Below are 16,964 nucleotides of genomic sequence, written 5' to 3' on the forward strand. Positions count from 1 at the left end.
TACACTACTAAAATATGAAAGAAAGGTAACAAGCACTGGTTTGCTTGTTTCCAGTGCCTGATGCTCATTAAAGAGCACATGAATAGAGATTTAGTGACAAGAAAACACCATAAATCTGAGCTAATTTATAGGCTCATGACGAATCAGGAAATCGTTTGAGAGTAACAAGATCGAAAATTTTCTATCCAGATTTTTTGAGAATGCATTTTGGATACGCTAATAGCCCTGTTAATCGTTGAATCAGCAACTGATTTTGAAAACCCAGAGCTACACAAACATATTAGACCTCATTTGGATTGAGAGTCTGGGATAGAGGAGATGAGAAGATATATGTTAGGTTAGAACAAACTTCTTTTTCTTCTTAAAATTCTCTTCTTTGCATCTTTTTCGCTTACCTCTTCGCCAAAAAACTGCTGGTTGCACTTCGATGTCTTCCGATTCTGCGGATACCTGTTGAAAGCCCTTGTACAAATGCAGCATCAATCGTATAGCCTAAACTAAAATTTCTTGCTCCAGCAAGCACGAGGTCAACACCCCATATTGCCGACAGCATCCAAATGGGTTAGCTTCAACATGATAGATACTGCCATTAATCTGAAATCGTCTACCATCTGATCGACTCAGATTTCTCAAATGAGCCTCCACCACAGTTCAAAAGTGTAAGACTAGTGTATAAGGGCATCTTTTAGTGAAGTAATCGACCAACAATGAGAATAACTGATAACATATCTTCCTAAATTTGGTCTTTGAAACATTCAACTACTTCGCAACCAAAGACTCACCAGCTCCGCTATGATACAAGTAGCAGATCATATGAAGGATCCTGCCATGAGTGAAGCATGAGTGAAAAATCTCTTGGCTCGACAATCTAAAAGACCCAAACATAAATAGGTGATTACCATATCAAAAGAGTCATACATCGTCCTCTGGCATCACTTCAGAGTAGATAAGGAAGTAGGCACGTTGTGCTGCAGAAAACTGCTCATGAAACAGAGACATCAATGAATTCCATTTGTTGCATATTCACCTAGAGTGGGAAGGAGGCATTCTGTGCTGCAGTAGCTGCTCACGAAACACAGGTATCTATGAATTCCATTTGTTGCACTCATGTAAACCAATGCAAGAGACTACTCATCAATCAAAGCCATATAAAAAAAATGAAAACGGACAAGGAACTCAAATGCGGATAGCATTCTTACATGCCAAAAAAGCAGGTAAACATTTAGCTTGAGAGAAGAGAGCAACAAGGAAATTGCATCTATTTCTTCACCAGAATAGAGTACGTACTCATGAGTGAGCATTAAGCCATTTTGCTGTGATTAGGCTAAACCACTATGGAACTCTCATTCTACATGTAAAACATTTTCACTTTTAATAATAGAAAGGGTTCCCCATTATATTTTAATTTCTAATTAATATTTTAAATGTTATTTCTACTTAAAATTCAAAATTCATGAAACACAGAAAAATAGAACCTCTTTTCCAGAATGCACTAATGGAGAAGTTATCAAGCAATGTATGAAATTACCTGCAAAGACTACACCCGTTTACCCTTTGCAAGCCTAAAATTTATTTTAAAGAAAGGTTCCACAGTACATCAAGGGCATGAAGCATTAAAACCCCTAAAATAGGTTGCTAAGGCTCTTCATTGAGATTGATACCAATAAAGCCAACAGAAAAGTTTTCCTTCTCACATTTAAATCAGATAAACCTTTTTATTACAGAACCAAAAAATATCAACAAAATTATAAGAAATAAACCAAAGTCAGTATGCTACGTAAACACAAAAAGGAATGAGTAAATAACAAAATGTAGCAAATATTTTTTCAATAATTTAAAGAAACTCTTTCTGACAAAATGCTTTCATATTTCAAAAAAAATTCTTTCTGAAAAATGTCAAGAGTGTCATTAGGAGAGACAAGGAATCAAAGCTCCTCAAATGGGGATAATATATTAAAGAAGTAAACAAACATTTATTTTTATTTGTTCCTTCACACCACTCCTTCAGATGCATTTGTTGGAACATCAATTGAGAAGTATCAATGACAAAGTTGAGAAACATAAAAAATTTAACCCCCCAGTAGATTCTCTATTCACTACTGGAAACGTGAGTCAATAATGTTCATGAATTAATTTCAATAAACACACAGCGTGAACAGTTAGACAAAGGCTAATTAGAGTTGGAGAAAATTTGAAAATTTTATATATGAGGCAATCAAATTGGGAAACTACATTGTGCACATGGCAGCTAAAACAGGTCATAGAGCCCTGGGATCCTCAGATTGAGAGAGAACTTACAAATACCCCAACTTACAGAGCATGCTACACAACAAAGTATAATCTTTATACACAGCTGGAAGCAGATGACACTTCAGTAGCAAGAAACACGGCAGCCCATAAGTTATTTCTGATCCACCAAAACAAGAAGAAAAAAAATGAAATTTCTGATGCCAGTAAAACAATTCCAGGAATTCTTCTTACCTTCTTCATCAATCGATACATCCTATCCACACTTAGCTGGCAGCTTCTTCACCATGCACAGTATCCGAGCCTTGACTTTCCACTAAAATAGAACAAAATAAAATAGTTGAAGAAGAGGAATAAAACAGAGGAAGCTTTCTTACCACAATCAGAAAGAAACAAATAAGATGCAATACCTGGAACTTCATCTCCACGATCTGTTGAAATTTCATATTTTCCTAGAACTAGCGGCATCTGGTCCCTACCCTCCTCTGAAGGGATTTGCACGCAAGAAGCTGAAGATCGAGACACCATTTGTTGCACATCATTCGCAGACACTAGGGAAACCTGATCAATGCCCCCCACAGAAGATAGTTCAGGCACAGATTTTGTTTGCCCTTCACACTTTATGCATAGTTCAGATGTTAGACAGTCACCATCAGAAACAAAGTTAGTCATAGATTCTGCTTGCACAGAATTGGACTGAGTCAAAGATTCTGTTTGCACATCTAACATCTGGTTGCTGCCATCCATGAAAGCTTGTTCTGCTCCTGGTAGTTGTGAAACCTTATCTACCCCCTTCTCTGGTGGAAGTTTTGCTGCATTTTCTCCATGGATCTCAACTTTCATCTGCACCGCAGACATGGGGCTGCCAATTCCCAAAGTACGAGATTCAGATATAATTTCTACGGGGTTCACTTCTTTATCATGCAGCTCAGACACCTGCTTGCCACTCTCTGTGCATGGAAGGTCAGTAATACTTTCTGCCCGCTTCTCCATGTTTTCAGGCAGCCCAGACAATTGCTTGTGTCCTTCCTGGGAGCAAAATTCACCCCAACATTCAATCTGGTTTATATCCTTCTTAAGTGAGTGGGATATCTCAGACGCACCTTCTCTGGAGCTAACTTCAGACCCACATGCTATTTGGGGCGCATCCTTCCTGTGCAGCTCAGACACCTGGTGAGTACCCTCCGTGCTAGAAAGTTCGCTAACACATGCATTTTGCATCTCCACATTTTTAGTTTGTTCAATCAATTGAGTGCTCCGTTCCTTGGTGCATAATTTGCTACCACACTCAATCTGGTTCAAATCCATCGCAAGAGGTTGGTAGATATCACTGGTACCTTCCAAGTAATGATGTCCAGGCCCAGATTCTGTTCGGTTCCCTCCCTTCTCATGCTGCTCAGACACCTGCTTGCCACTCTCTCTGCATGGAAGGTCAATAATACTTTCTGCCTGCTTCTCCATGTTTTCAGGCAGCTCAGGCAATTGCTTGTGTCCTTCCTGGGAGCAAAATTCACCCTCACATTCAATCTGGTTTATGTCCTTCTTAGGTGAGTGGGATATCTCAGACGCACCTTCTCTGGAGATAACTTCAGGCCCATGTGCTATTTGGGGCCCATCCTTCTTGTGCAGCTCAGATACCTGGTGAGTACCCTCCGTGCCAGGAAGTTCACTAACACATACTTTTTGCATCTCCACATTTTTAGGTTGTTCAATCAATAGAGTGCTCCGTTCCTTGGTGCAGAATTTGCTACCACATTCAATCTGGTTCAAATCCATCGCAAGAGGTTGGTAGATCTCACTGGCACCTTCCAAGTAATGATGTCCAGGCCCAGATTCTGTTCGGCTCCCTCCCTTCTCATGCTGCTCAGACACCTGCTTGCCACTCTCTCTGCATGGAAGGTCAGTAATACTTTCTGCCTGCTTCTCCATGTTTTCAGGCAGCTCAGACAATTGCTTGTGTCCTTCCTGGGAGCAAAATTCACCCCCACATTCAATCTGCTTTATATCCTTCTTAAGTGAGTGCGATATCTCAGTCGCACCTTCTCTGGAGCTAACTTCAGGCCCACGTGCTATTTGGGGCCCATCCTTCTTGTGCAGCTCGGATACCTGGTGAGTACCCTCCGCACCAGGAAGTTCACTAACACATACTTTTTGCATCTCCACATTTTTAGTTTGTTCAATCAATTGAGTGCTCCATTCCTTGGTGAAGAATTTGCCACCACATTCAATCTGGTTCAAATCCAACGCAAGAGGTTGGTAGATCTCACTAGTACCTTCCAAGTAATGATATCCAAGCCCAGATTCTGTTCGGCTCCCTCCCTTCTCATGCAGCTCAAGTGCCTTGTCACTGTTGTCCTCACTGCAAGCAAGCTCAGAAATATTTCTTGTTTGTAACTCCACATTGTTAGGTTCAGTGGATTGGTTATTTCCTTCCCTGGAACAAGGTTCACCATATTCAATTAAGTTCACATCCTCCCTGGGTCGTTGGGATATCTTGCACGTACGAACCTCAGCCCTGCATTCCACTTGCACTTCAACATTTTGAGGTGGAGTACATGTTGGACTGCTTCCCTCAATTGGACAAAGCTCAACCACACCTTCTTGCCGGGTGGCATTGTTCACGGGCAATTGAGATATTTGATTGCAGCCCTCAGAGGAATGAAGTTCACCCCCATGCTCCAGCTGGTTTACATCCTCAGACAGCACACACATCTTCTCACTTTCATCCTTGGGTGGAGGTTGACCATCACCTGCTTCTTGTATATCGAGATTTCCATGAAATTCATACTTTATGCTGTGCCCCTCAATGGAAGTCATCTCAGCCCTGCATGCTATTTCGGCCGGATCTTTTTCAGTCTGTTTCAGTATCAAGCTGCTGTTTTCCTCAGTTGATAGCTGGCTTTTCTGTTCCATTTCATTCTTATCCTTTTCGGACAATTGAGATGTTTGATTGCTTCCCTCTACTAAAGGAGGCCTGTCCCTGCATTCTGCTGTTTGCATCTCACTCTTCTTAGTCAGCTGAGATGTTTGTTTGCAATCCTTCATAGTTGTTGCATCCTTTCTGCTTGATGGTGTTGAACCATGATTAGATTTAGAGGGGGAAGGCAAATACCTAAGACGATAACTAGCAAGTGCTGGACCAAAAATGCTAAATTTTCCTGCACTACTAAAGGCAACCTCTGCATCAGCTTGTCGCTTAAAGACCACTTTAGCTCGCTTGGACTTTCTCATAACTTCAGTTTCAGATTCCTTTAAAGGACCATATCGGCTAAATATGTTCTTTAAAACTGATTCCGTAGGAAGAGAATCTGCTTCCATGAAATTAAGAATCAGAGCTGTTGGGGAACACTCCTCTTCTAGCTTTTCATCTGTCAACTCATGATTTGTGTCCAAAGATGTATTCTCATCACCTTCTTTGACTAGTACAGACTCCAACTCCTTCAGCAATTCCCCCTCGTTGTTATGCACAATCCTGTCAGTCCAGTATGAATCTTTGACATCATCAAACTTAAAAGTCTCCATTGAGCTCTCAGATTTTGATGATTTTTCTCCACCAGTCTTACTGGCACCAGTTTTTTTCTTTTGCTTTCCCAAACGAATATTATCCTGCAAGAGCACATCTCTATATTCAGAAAAGTATCTAAGTATTGTAGACAGAAAACTATAGCCCTTCATCGGGTCTCGAGCAGCAAGGCACAATTGGGAGAGCATTTCATTTGGAGATGGATACTCCATTCTACCACCAAGGTTTTTTCTTTGCATCTCCTTTGTAGTCTCAGGAAAACTACCAGGGCTAATGTTTTTGTCTCTGCCTCTATTGAACTTAACCCTACCCTTTTGAGATTTCTCCTGATTATTTTTGAGGATAGAAGAAGACCCAGTAAGCTGGCTGGCTACTCTGCGGATGCACTCACCAACATTCAGTGATTTCTTAGCAGTTGGTGGGGACTCAATTTGGCCCACATCAATCAATGATGATATTTTTCTTTTCCTACCACGTCCCGACTTTGTTGCTACAGGCTGGATTGTCTTGCGATACTTTCCACCATTCTCAAGTGCTGGAGATATCTTCCCATCCATCAGATCAGCCAAACTCCTCTGTTTCTTGCTGCTGCCAAGACCATCCTCTAAGATGTTATTCTTTCGTTTGTGAGACGATACATCTCGGCTTTTCGATTTTTTGCTTTTTTCTTCATTCTCTGATAACATACGGTGTATACTAAATGCTGGCAGTTTAGGATAGCCCTTTGAGCGATAAAAAGAAAGCAGCTGACCTTTAGCAACTGTCAGCTCAAGTCTATCAGCTCCTCCAGATGGAAGAACAGCTAGATCCTTGATATACTGGACAAGTGTATCAGGTTCCAGAGCTGTCATATTAAGAGAACCATAAGCACTATCTGCGACACTTGCCCCTTCCCTTATCCCAGCATTATCTATAACTTGGGCTTTGATTCTATTATAGACTCCATCCGGTATACAATAACAGGCTAAACCAAACTCCACTCTTCTAGAAATTTCCTCCAGCGCACAATTCACTGCATTAAGAAAAGCAGCCAAGGTGCTCTGCTTCTCCATCTGCGTAAAATGAGTACAGAAAGGTCTTAGGCGTGAAGCTTCATTCCAAGCGAATGTATGATCCCCAAAATATGCAACCAAGTAACTATCCCTCTTTTTGTGTCTTAATGCTATCTCAGATGCATCAGAGGGATCAAATATCTGAGCAGGCCACCATGGGTGGCTCCTAACTTTACCCCATACCAAATCAGAAATTGAAAAGTTGGACTCTCTTAACTGGAGAAGAGGGTATCTAGCACGGTTCTCATCAGTAAACATGATATCATTCTCTACTGTTTGCATCTCTTCCGTTTCTGAGTACTCAAATTCCGTGTCTTCATCTTCAGTTACAGTACCATAATTTTCCCTGACAACAAAAGGTGCACCCAAATCTACAATTAAATTACCTGACGTACGATTATAGTACTCAATACCAGTCACTGCAGTATCACTATCTTCAGAGTTAAACTCAACATATTCATCAGAGTTATAACTACAGGCACCCACATTTTCATCCTCCTCTTGTGAAGATTCCTGAAATCCAACTATTGCAGGATCCAGGGAAGATACAACAATATGAGCAGGACCAGCATCCTCATTCGGCAATGAGTAATGTTCTACAGGAACTTCCACAAGTGAGTACGAATCCACCTTCACATCTTTCGAGTCATTCTCTTGGCTAGTCCCAGGAATTTTCTCGTCAGGATTTTCATCAGAAATAACATGGTAGACGAGTTCAGCTTGCAAGGCATCAGTGCGATCCAGATTTTCAATATCAGCACCCATGTTTTCATCGTGTGGTGTTTGGTAGTCCTGAGCTTCTACAACCCGACTTTCATCACCTAAAAGAAGGGAACCTGAAGCACTCGATAGAACAACTTCGCCTTTTGACCTCGAATCAACCATTATAGGATCACTGGAGTCCGAATCACCAAAAATATGAAAATTTACATTAGAAGCAGCCTCACACAATTCCCTATTGTCTGTCCTGATCTCCGGTTCTAAATCCTTTTTCAAGCTACATGTCAGCGCTTTGGCTCCATCATCGCGCTCCAGTACAGTTTCACTGCCCTTCTCATCCAAATGCTCTTCCTTCACCTCAAGACCACCATTTGGCACTCCAGCCCGCTCTTCCCCTCCATCCATGCCCTCCGCTGGTTCCACCGGAGCGGTAGTATCACTCTTTTCGGTACGAACACCATCATCAACTGTGGACGATTCGACGAGGGTTTGGGTATTAAGATCGACGGCCTCCTCCAAGGCGGAATTGGATGCCATGAATTACAACGGACCCTAAGTTACAAAAAGAACAAAAGGAAAAGAAAACCCTAGATTCAGCGAAACGAATACTCGGACACAAGATGCAGAAGAAGAACAAAAAGGAAATTTTTTTGTACCTTTCGAAATCAATACATACAAGCAAATATCGAGGAAAGAAGAGCCCACCGCTTGGGTTGCTCGCGCTCCGCAAATAGACGAAATTGCAATATCTTTTCGCACTCACGAATCATGCAACGTGCAGGTCTTCGTTCCTTCCCCTCTTTGTGTTCTTTATAATTTGTTTAGCAGCTCTTCAATGGAAGATCAGTTTTGCTTTCACGGACGAAATACCATGCAAAGCAAATCCGGCAAGAAGACGATGAGAAAACTCGAATGAAGAATAGATCGCCTCTCCATGATGGAAAACAGACAAATAGGCAGCTCCTCCGGTAGAAGAAGAAGGGGGAGATAAACGAGGCAAGAGAGAAATGTATACAGAAGCGTCGGCGCTGAAGCGTCTGACATGCTTCTGATATTAAAATTCAGTCAGAATCTATTCTGAAAATATATTCCGTGCTGCACCGGCTGAAATCTTGAAACAAACCACCAAACTTTTAGCGGTTTCCGGCGGTCTGAGAAAACCCAAAACTGGAACGATACTCATGTGATACCAGTATACCCACTGACCACCGTATCCTATGCAGAGAAAATCTTTTCAAAATAAATGAAAATTTGAATTTTTTTTCTCAAAAAAACCTGACTTCAATTTGGATTGCAGGTTGAATCACTACTAGTCACCAATTAGCTATACGATGGTGAATTCATTCTTGGGCCTTGTACACACCATCCGTCACAATGTGGGAGTTGGTCATGCCTAAGGGGATACCGAAGCTAGCACTAGTTACATGAGTGAGGAAGATCCCTTCCCTCCATGGAGAAGGTTTTCTCAGAGGCAGAAGTTGATTTTTGCTAGCGATTTAAAATTTTCTGGGAATTTTTTTAAGCTTGGAAAGGCTCTTGAATGAATATTATGGCAAACCAAAGCTATGAGAACCAAGTCGAAACATTTACCCTTCATTGCAAAAACATTTTTCTTAAACAATTACGACTGCCGAACAGAAAACCTCTCTCTCAGCAAGAGATGCACAGAGAAATATTTTTCTCGCTCTTAACCTACTAAACTAGATGCCTTGGGATCGACTCCTTATTAAAACCCACTTGATCCCAAGTACCCACCATCAATCAAAACTACACATTCCCCTCTAATGCTGGAAGGAAACAGAAACTGAAACAAAATTCTCTGGCATTGTCTTCTTCCGGATTGAGATATATCACCCTTCTCTTCAATACCTGTAGTGAGCAGGCTTGTAAGGACCTTCCACGGGCAGACTAATGTACTCAGACTGTTCAGGCGTGAGCTTCGTTAGTTTGGCACCAAGTTTGCCCAGGTGAAGTGCGGCCACCTTCTCATCCAAGTGCTTTGGCAACACATACACCTTCTTCTCATACTTGCCTGATTCCTTCTCGTTCCAGAGCTCAAGCTGAGCAATCACCTGCACAAATTATTGAAACCATTTCAGAACTGTTGCAGGATGGGAGGAGAAATTGTGAATTGTGAATGGCAGCAGAAATTTATTTTACCTGGTTGGTGAAGGAGCAGGACATGACGAAGCTGGGGTGACCAGTAGCACATCCCAGATTCATGAGACGACCCTCGGCAAGCACAATGACACCGGAGTTGGTGTCAGGGAATACCCAACGGTCTGTCTGCGGCTTGATGACGATCCTCTTCACATCGGGGAATGTCTCAAGACCATGCATGTCGATCTCATTGTCGAAATGTCCGATGTTGCAGACAATGGCATTGTTCTTCATCTTCCGCATGTCAGAAACCATGATAATATCCTTGTTGCCTGTGGTTGTAACAAAGATATCAGCCTCGCCAAGAACATCCTCAAGGGTGAGAACAGGGATACCCTCCATTAGGGCTTGCAGAGCACAGATGGGATCGATCTCTGTGACGATAACACGGGCTCCAGCCTGCTTGAGCGCAGAAGCACATCCCTTGCCAACATCTCCATAGCCACAGACAACAGCAACCTTGCCCGCAATCATGACATCAGTAGCTCTCATCAGACCATCTGGGAGGGAGTGGCGGCATCCATACAGGTTATCAAACTGCAGAAGAAAAACCATAGTAGAAACTAAAGATCAAAAGAAAATCTATAACGCATTCCAATCATACCAGCATAGTAAAGCCCACAAGAGAAAATGCAGCAGAAGAAAATGCGAAGGAGAGAAAAAAAAAAAGTTGAAATGAGAAGAACCATAACTAGAACAGGTAATGTGATTAAATGTTGACAGTAGAAATTTCGCAAAGTTATAGAAACTTTAAACTCTAAAGGAAATAGAGGTTGGTAGGATGGATAGATCTGAGTACCTTGCTCTTAGTGACAGAGTCATTAACGTTGATGGCCGGGAAAAGCAGTGTACCGGCCACCTGCATTTGATAAAGCCTCTTGACACCGGTGGTGGTTTCCTCGGAAACACCAACCAATCTTTCTTTCATCTTGTGGAACCTCTTGGGATCCGTGCTCAACCCGTCGCGGATAATAGTTAGTACGATCTGAAACTCAGGGTTATCAGTCGCGGTGGGATCGGGGAACTTGCCGGACTTGGCATACTCCTCCTCGGCCTTCACACCCTCGTGAATGAGAAGAGTGGCATCACCGCCATCGTCGACGATGAGATCCGGACCACCAGTGGGGCCCCAGTCGAGGGCGCGCTCCGTGCACCACCAGTATTCCTGGAGGGTCTCGCCCTTCCAGGCAAAGACAGCGGCGGAGTCCCTTGCGATAGCGGCGGCGGCGTGGTCCTGAGTGGAGAAGATGTTGCAGGAGCACCAGCGAACCTCGGCACCGAGGGCCGTTAGAGTCTCAATAAGGACCGCGGTTTGGATGGTCATGTGAAGGGAACCGGTGATTCGTGCGCCGGCGAAGGGTTGTTGGGAGCCAAATTCAGTACGGCAGGCCATGAGACCAGGCATCTCGACCTCTGCGAGATCGATCTCGAGGCGGCCGAAGTCCGCCTGCGACATGTCCTTGACTTTGAATTCCCGGCCGGAGGAGGTTTTATCGACGAGAAGCGACATGGCGACTGCTGAGGCTGTGTCGATGCGAAGATGGGACGAGGGTGGAGAGGGGAGGAGAGTTGCAGTTGCAGAGATTCGGGAGGGAGACGCGTAGTATTTATTTATAGCCAAATAAAACGCTTAATTTGCGGGGTTAGTTTTGCGACGTTGATTCGGTGCTCGCTTTGGTTTTCGTCTTCGCCCGATCCGTCGAGAGTGGAACCCATTGGTCGTGGGTCAGGTGGTTCGTTAGTCACTTATTTTTTAATTACTTAATGCTTAATAAATCAGATAAAACGTAATTTTCGAATAAAATACTATTATATACTCCTCTTACCCCTTCAAACTTTTTAAACAAACGGGCCGGAGTTGAGAGAAAACCGGGAGAGACTACGTTTTCAGTCAAAATCGGGAGAGAAAATCGGAATTCCCTGACCAAGATGGGGAGAGAAATCAGGGAGTGAATCTAAAAGATCAAATCGGAAAACAGGAATTTTTGTCTTCTTTCTTTTGTTTCAGACTTTCAGTTCCATGGCGAGCCTCCTGCTCTACGTGTGTTCTCTTCGTCGTTCTCTTCTTATCGTCTGTTTATTCTTTATTTTTGCCATAATGATATTTTTTAGATATTCTCAAAATCTGTGATCTTCTTTTTTCAATTTTCCTCTCCATCATTTGTTCTTTCGCATTGTGCTTTTTATCTTTTTGAGTTGCAGAGAACATGTGTGTCGAGGAGGGAGAAAAATTGGGTGAAACTTTACATCTATGTTCGGGAAATTTGGATACCCAAATGGAGGAGAGGGGTAAAACTTCAGTGAAAGGAAGTAATGGTCGAAGTCATCTTGGTTGATCTAAGGCAAGAATTTGATCTGTTATCTATTTTGAGGCTGAAGAACGTTTTCCCCCATCTTGGTTAAGATTCCTCACCGTCTTAGACAGGTTTAAAGATACGAAACCATTTTAGAATTTCACACGTTCAATGTCTACCCTCTCTCAGTTGGAAAAAAAAAAAAAACAGAGGAATGAACTCTCTGAGAGAAAAGAAAAGAGAGGAAAAAGCTCCCACTTTTCCTTGGTTTACATTATATTTGAAGTTCGAACTACCTCCAAGACGTAAAGAAGCACGAGTTGCTGTTTGTCTTCGATTCCTAGTGCCTTAACCTAACTGAGGTTTATCTATGTGGAATTGCTATTTAATAAGCTTCTTTTGTTTGTTCTGCCAGGAAAGGCCTTTTCTTCACAATTCTACAGTTGTTTGAAGGTTTGAATGAAGAAGGATTTTCTTACAACAGCACAAATTTAGTGAAGAGAGAAAGAAAAGCTCGGGAATAAATCATCTCAGGTGCTTCACTTGGGAATGTGCTTTCTTCTATTCTCACTTGCCTAATTTTAAAGATGATGAAGCTAAATAAGATGGAAGCAAAGAACAGTAAATGACAATTTTCTTCTAAAAAAATTCTCGAATCCTTTTCAACCAGTTATGAGTTTTTTATATTATATTTCCATTTTGCCCGTACATCTTTTGACTCATAGAGAAAGAGGGCAAAACGGCAAAAAATCAACTGAGTTTGTTCAGATGCAAATGGGAATCTTGCCAATTGCTATCAATGGCCCTGAAAGGAGCGAGCATCTGATGAACAAAAACCATCCAAATAGATAACTCGCTTGACTTCAAGAGAATATAAGGTAAGAATTCGACCTGATATCTTTTTCGAGGATGAAGAGGGTGTAAAATATAAAGGGTTTAGGAATTTTCATGCGTTGTGACTTTTATTTTTTTGTGAGTTCCTTCTCTTTTTTATCTTGGAATATACTTTCTTGCTTTTTACATTTTTTTTCCTAAAAGTGGTCTTTTTGTATCAACACATTGGTGGTATAATCTTGAGTGGATGTTTGGGGTTTTCAGTTGTTACCTGTAAATTTTTCTTGCTCATCTCTTCCTCTCTTTTCAGTTTTTCTCTCATGGAGGTGAGGTCTACTTTAGATTCAGTGAAAGGAAGCAATGATGGAAGCCATCTTGGTTCATCTAAGGTAAGAATTCAATCTATCTGATATCTTTTTTGAGGACAAAGAGGGTGTGAAATATATTGGGTTTGGGAATTTTCATGGGTTCTTTCTCTTCTTTATCTTGGAATTTTACTTTCATGCTTCTTGCATCCCCCCCCCCCCCCCCCCCCCCCCCCCCCATATAAGTGGTCTCTTTGTATCAACACATGGATGGTATAATCTCGAGTGGAGGTAATTTGGGGGCTTTGAGTTGTTACCTGTACATTTTTCTTGCTCATCTCTTCCTCGCTTTTCAGTTTTTCTCTCATGGAGGTGAGGTCTCCTTTCCCTTAAAATAAGTTGAGACTCTCGTGCGTCCTTTTAAAAAACGATATAAAGACATCTTTGTTTTGGTTGTTGACATATATATCTTCCCTATGTTTGTTTATTTAACTCTTAATTACATTATTAAAATTGTTGAATTTCTAAAAAAGAGAAAAACTTTACTTACTTGATGTAATTTGAGTACAATTGACCTCTATTTATAATAGAGGAAATAAGTAAAATCCAATTACAACTAAACTACCATTGTCCCAGTTACACCCAAAGTCAAATACTTAAAAATAAGTCTTTAAACAATTGAACAACTGAACATAAATAAAAAATTAACATAACTAAAACTCCCTCTATTTAATTGAGACTCTTCTATGAGACCCCCTCTTGCGAGACTCCTGAAAAACTCCACCATATTAATTCTGGCTCTGTGAAACTTTTTGTTGTGAGAATTATGTAAGACTCCTCCATATTTTCTTTAACACCCCTCTTCAAGTTGGAGTTTATAACTTCAGCTTGCAATGAAAAGGAATTTTGGTCTTCAATCTTCATTGGCTAAAACTTTTTCATAGATCTTAAATCTTCATCCTTTGTTCTCCCCCTTTCTTGAATATTTTGGTCACACAAAAATTACCACAATATGTGGAACAAAATAAAATACCTCTTTCTTGTACTTCTTTTTCTACTTCTCCCCCTCAAGTTAAGGATAAAAAGAATATAGAGACCCAACTTGGACAAAACACAATGTGGGAGAAGAAAATCACTCCTAGCCATACGACAAGGCACCATCACCAGTAAAAATAGTCATAGTTTGAAACACACTCCACTCAATTTTAAAGGCAAAAAAATGACCCAACTTTAGGGCCTAACAAAGTTACTACTAACTTTTTAAGGGTAACTCAAACACAAATCACCTCTTAGGTGAAAATTAAAAGACTTGAATTAAGTTGGATATTGGACAGACTCCTATACTTTTTAGATAGTGGCTCTAGACATTACTCTGAAGTAATAAAAACACAAGAAGATAAACTGAAGAAATACTAAACGAAACAACTTTAACCAGAAGGAGGCAACTGTATAACACTTATATTTCCAAATGAATCTACAATATGATTTTTTATTTTTATTTTAAATTAGGGGAGACTATACCTATAGAACTTAATAAATTTGACTAAGTATAACTTCTTTCTTTGTGGGGGGGGGGGGGGGGGGTGATCACAAGTTGAAGATGTGTAAGATACACAACCAAACAACATCGAAGCAAGATTGCATACCTTGAACGAGCATATCATGGAGTGATTAATTATGACCAAAACACTCTGATTAGATGAAAATTTGGGCTAAAAAATTAGGATTCTAGGAGCAAAGAAAACTCAATTCACGCCAATGCATGGAGAGATACTAGGAGACAAAATAGGAAAAATGAGAGATTTTCGGCTAAGTTGACCTTTAGTACTTTTGATATCAATATCTCCCACAATATAGATCAGAATCACAAACCGTTTGTTTCATAAGAAACTAGAGTTCTTGAATCTGTTTTGACTTCTTTATTTTCTTCGTTCGTTAGTTTGATGGTTGTCGACTCCAATGTGAATATTTTTTTACTTATAGACCAGATCGGCATTAAATTTTTTCCCTTTGAAACTAAACTTTTATACCTTTCATTCAAGGATAATATTTCGTCATAAAATATATTTCTTTTGAGAGAAAGAATCTAATAGAGTTCGGACTCTGTAATCTGTCCAAACTGAGTGTTCTTTCTTCTTTGGCCAGCATGATTATTGACTCTTCCGATATTGATATTTCCCTCTAGAAAACTCAGATTGAGAATTGGTTTAATAGGTAAGAAAATAGACACAAAGATCTATCTTTTGACATATAATTCTCCATATAAAGTCTCGTTTTTTATGACATAAAATGCCTTGAAAGTTGAAATTTTTTGCTACTACTCGAACTTCTCTTGCAGTCTAATATTTGCTGCTTCAAATATCGATTTCTTTTTGTAGAAAAATCTGATTGCCAAACTTCTTTTTGTGTTGGAAAGTGTACTTGAAAATCTTTCTATCAATATATAATTTGTAATATGAAAAGTTCAGTATGGTGGTGCGAACACCAAGGAAACAATGAGCACTGGGACAAGAAAAAAAAAAGAAAATAGAATAAAATCCTAAACTACTAGAGATGATAGATCAGAAAATGATCATATTATCTTTGTGGGTTGATCGAGTCAACTCACAGAACCTACTCTGATACCATATTGAATTTAATACGGTCAACTAACAGAACCTGCTTTGATACCATGTTGAATTTATGGAAAAGATAAATATTTCATTGACTTGTAATTGAGTACAATGAGCCTCTATTTATAATAGAGGAAACATGTAGAATCTAATTACAACTAAATTATCCTTGTCTTAGTTACACCCAAAGTCAAATACTTAAAGAAAAATTTTAGAACAATTGAACAACTGAATATAAATAAAATACTAATATAACTAAAACACCTTTAACTGAGACTCTTCTATGAGACTTCCTCTTGTGAAGACTTATGTAAGACTCCACAATATTAATTTTGGCTTTGTGAGACTTCTTACTATAAGAATCATGTAAGACTCTTCTATATTGGCTCTTCAACAAGAATAAAGTGGAGAAATTGCAAAAATCTGAACTATTCAAATATAGGTTTCATAGATGCAGACACTTTGTGGTTAGTATTTCTTGAAAGATGTTTTCCAACTAAGTTTACTTAGCTTTCTTTGTTGCTTTTTAAGATTTAAGCTCAAAGAAGTAAATCCAAGTATGCTATTAGTTTCTTCGTGCTCTTGAAAATGCAAGGAATAAATGTGTTATTATCATTAAATAATGAAAACAATGGCAGTATAAGGCAACATGACAGAAAGGGTGGTCACGTGATGGGATTTTCAACAGGATTTGGAATAGATGTGATAAGAATATGAAAGAATGATGGTTTGATCTTTCTATTTATGCATTAATAGTTCTAATTTTTATATGCTCATATAGTGTTGAATATTTGTTGTTTGTAATAGTTTCACTTACAAATTAGACTCATCAGTTTTTTTTAAAAAGTATGATTGTTTAGAAGTTTCTTTTTTTATGTTGAACTGGACTTGCTTTTTTCTTTGTTTGTTTCTATTATAAGATTTTTTTTTTCTTTTTTTGTTTCACTAGGTGCAGCATTAAGATCCTCGTGCACTTTTAACCATGTGTGTTATAGCGTTCGGGAAGTGGAGTTCCATCCTATGGTGCTTCTGATATCTAATTTTTTAAGCTTTGATAGGAAATAATTCTATTCTCTCACATATTTGGATTAAGTGTATCTATTTTCTATCTGGGATTTTGTTTAATGATTGGAGTTTGCTAATGATTTTTTTTCTTTTGATTTGATTTTTAAGCTTCTTTTTTTGTTGGTTTGATAGATCTTCTCAACAAGGATATA

General features: G+C 39.8%; 2 protein-coding genes and 1 long non-coding RNA gene across 5 annotated transcripts; 1 reads left to right on the plus strand and 2 right to left on the minus strand.

Annotated features, from left to right (window-relative positions):
- Window positions 1-92: 92 nt before the first annotated feature.
- LOC137935737 (uncharacterized) lies at window positions 93-8,348 on the minus strand. Of its 3 annotated transcripts, none has more exons than XR_011109405.1 (5): window positions 8,219-8,348; window positions 2,658-8,094; window positions 2,482-2,563; window positions 900-1,062; window positions 93-823 (listed from the first exon to the last, which is right to left on the minus strand). XR_011109405.1 is itself a non-coding variant. In XM_068780228.1 (4 exons), exons 2-3 carry the CDS (start codon window positions 8,077-8,079, stop codon window positions 2,514-2,516), a joined length of 5,472 nt encoding a protein of 1,823 aa, XP_068636329.1. In that variant the 5' UTR covers window positions 8,080-8,094; window positions 8,199-8,348; the 3' UTR covers window positions 832-1,062; window positions 2,482-2,513. The 3 variants fall into 3 exon arrangements, 1 of the variants encoding a protein (XP_068636329.1); XR_011109399.1 differs by having other exon boundaries at window positions 8,199-8,348; XM_068780228.1 differs by lacking the exon at window positions 93-823 and having other exon boundaries at window positions 832-1,062; window positions 8,199-8,348.
- A 772-nt stretch (window positions 8,349-9,120) lies between these two features.
- LOC137942409 (adenosylhomocysteinase 2-like) lies at window positions 9,121-11,266 on the minus strand. The gene is made up of 3 exons (XM_068788040.1): window positions 10,502-11,266; window positions 9,703-10,239; window positions 9,121-9,614 (listed from the first exon to the last, which is right to left on the minus strand). Exons 1-3 carry the CDS (start codon window positions 11,210-11,212, stop codon window positions 9,405-9,407), a joined length of 1,458 nt encoding a protein of 485 aa, XP_068644141.1. The 5' UTR covers window positions 11,213-11,266; the 3' UTR covers window positions 9,121-9,404.
- A 294-nt stretch (window positions 11,267-11,560) lies between these two features.
- LOC137942730 (uncharacterized) lies at window positions 11,561-16,938 on the plus strand. Its single transcript, XR_011110585.1, has 5 exons — window positions 11,561-12,044; window positions 12,412-12,530; window positions 12,722-12,874; window positions 13,141-13,219; window positions 16,697-16,938. It is a non-coding gene; the product is annotated as an uncharacterized lncRNA (long non-coding RNA).
- Window positions 16,939-16,964: the final 26 nt, after the last annotated feature.

This window comes from Aristolochia californica, unplaced genomic scaffold (assembly GCF_029961685.1).
Source record: "Aristolochia californica isolate CCGP_79_NKW_82.1479 unplaced genomic scaffold, dmAriCali1.0.hap1 SCAF_10, whole genome shotgun sequence".
Lineage (NCBI taxonomy): Eukaryota > Viridiplantae > Streptophyta > Magnoliopsida > Piperales > Aristolochiaceae > Aristolochia > Aristolochia californica.

Bases quoted from the DNA above. Each gene is read 5' to 3' on its own strand.
- LOC137942409 (XM_068788040.1), bottom strand. From the start codon at position 11,212: ATGTCGCTTCTCGTCGATAAAACCTCCTCCGGCCGGGAATTCAAAGTC. The intron at 10,240-10,501 runs GTACTCAGATCT...TTTCTTCTGCAG, and splicing joins ACTCTGTCACTAAGAGCAAG to TTTGATAACCTGTATGGATG. The intron at 9,615-9,702 runs GTAAAATAAATT...TAATTTGTGCAG, and splicing joins CCTGCTCCTTCACCAACCAG to GTGATTGCTCAGCTTGAGCT.
- LOC137935737 (XM_068780228.1), bottom strand. From the start codon at position 8,079: ATGGCATCCAATTCCGCCTTGGAGGAGGCCGTCGATCTTAATACCCAA. The intron at 2,564-2,657 runs GTATTGCATCTT...GTTCTATTTTAG, and splicing joins TCGTGGAGATGAAGTTCCAG to TGGAAAGTCAAGGCTCGGAT.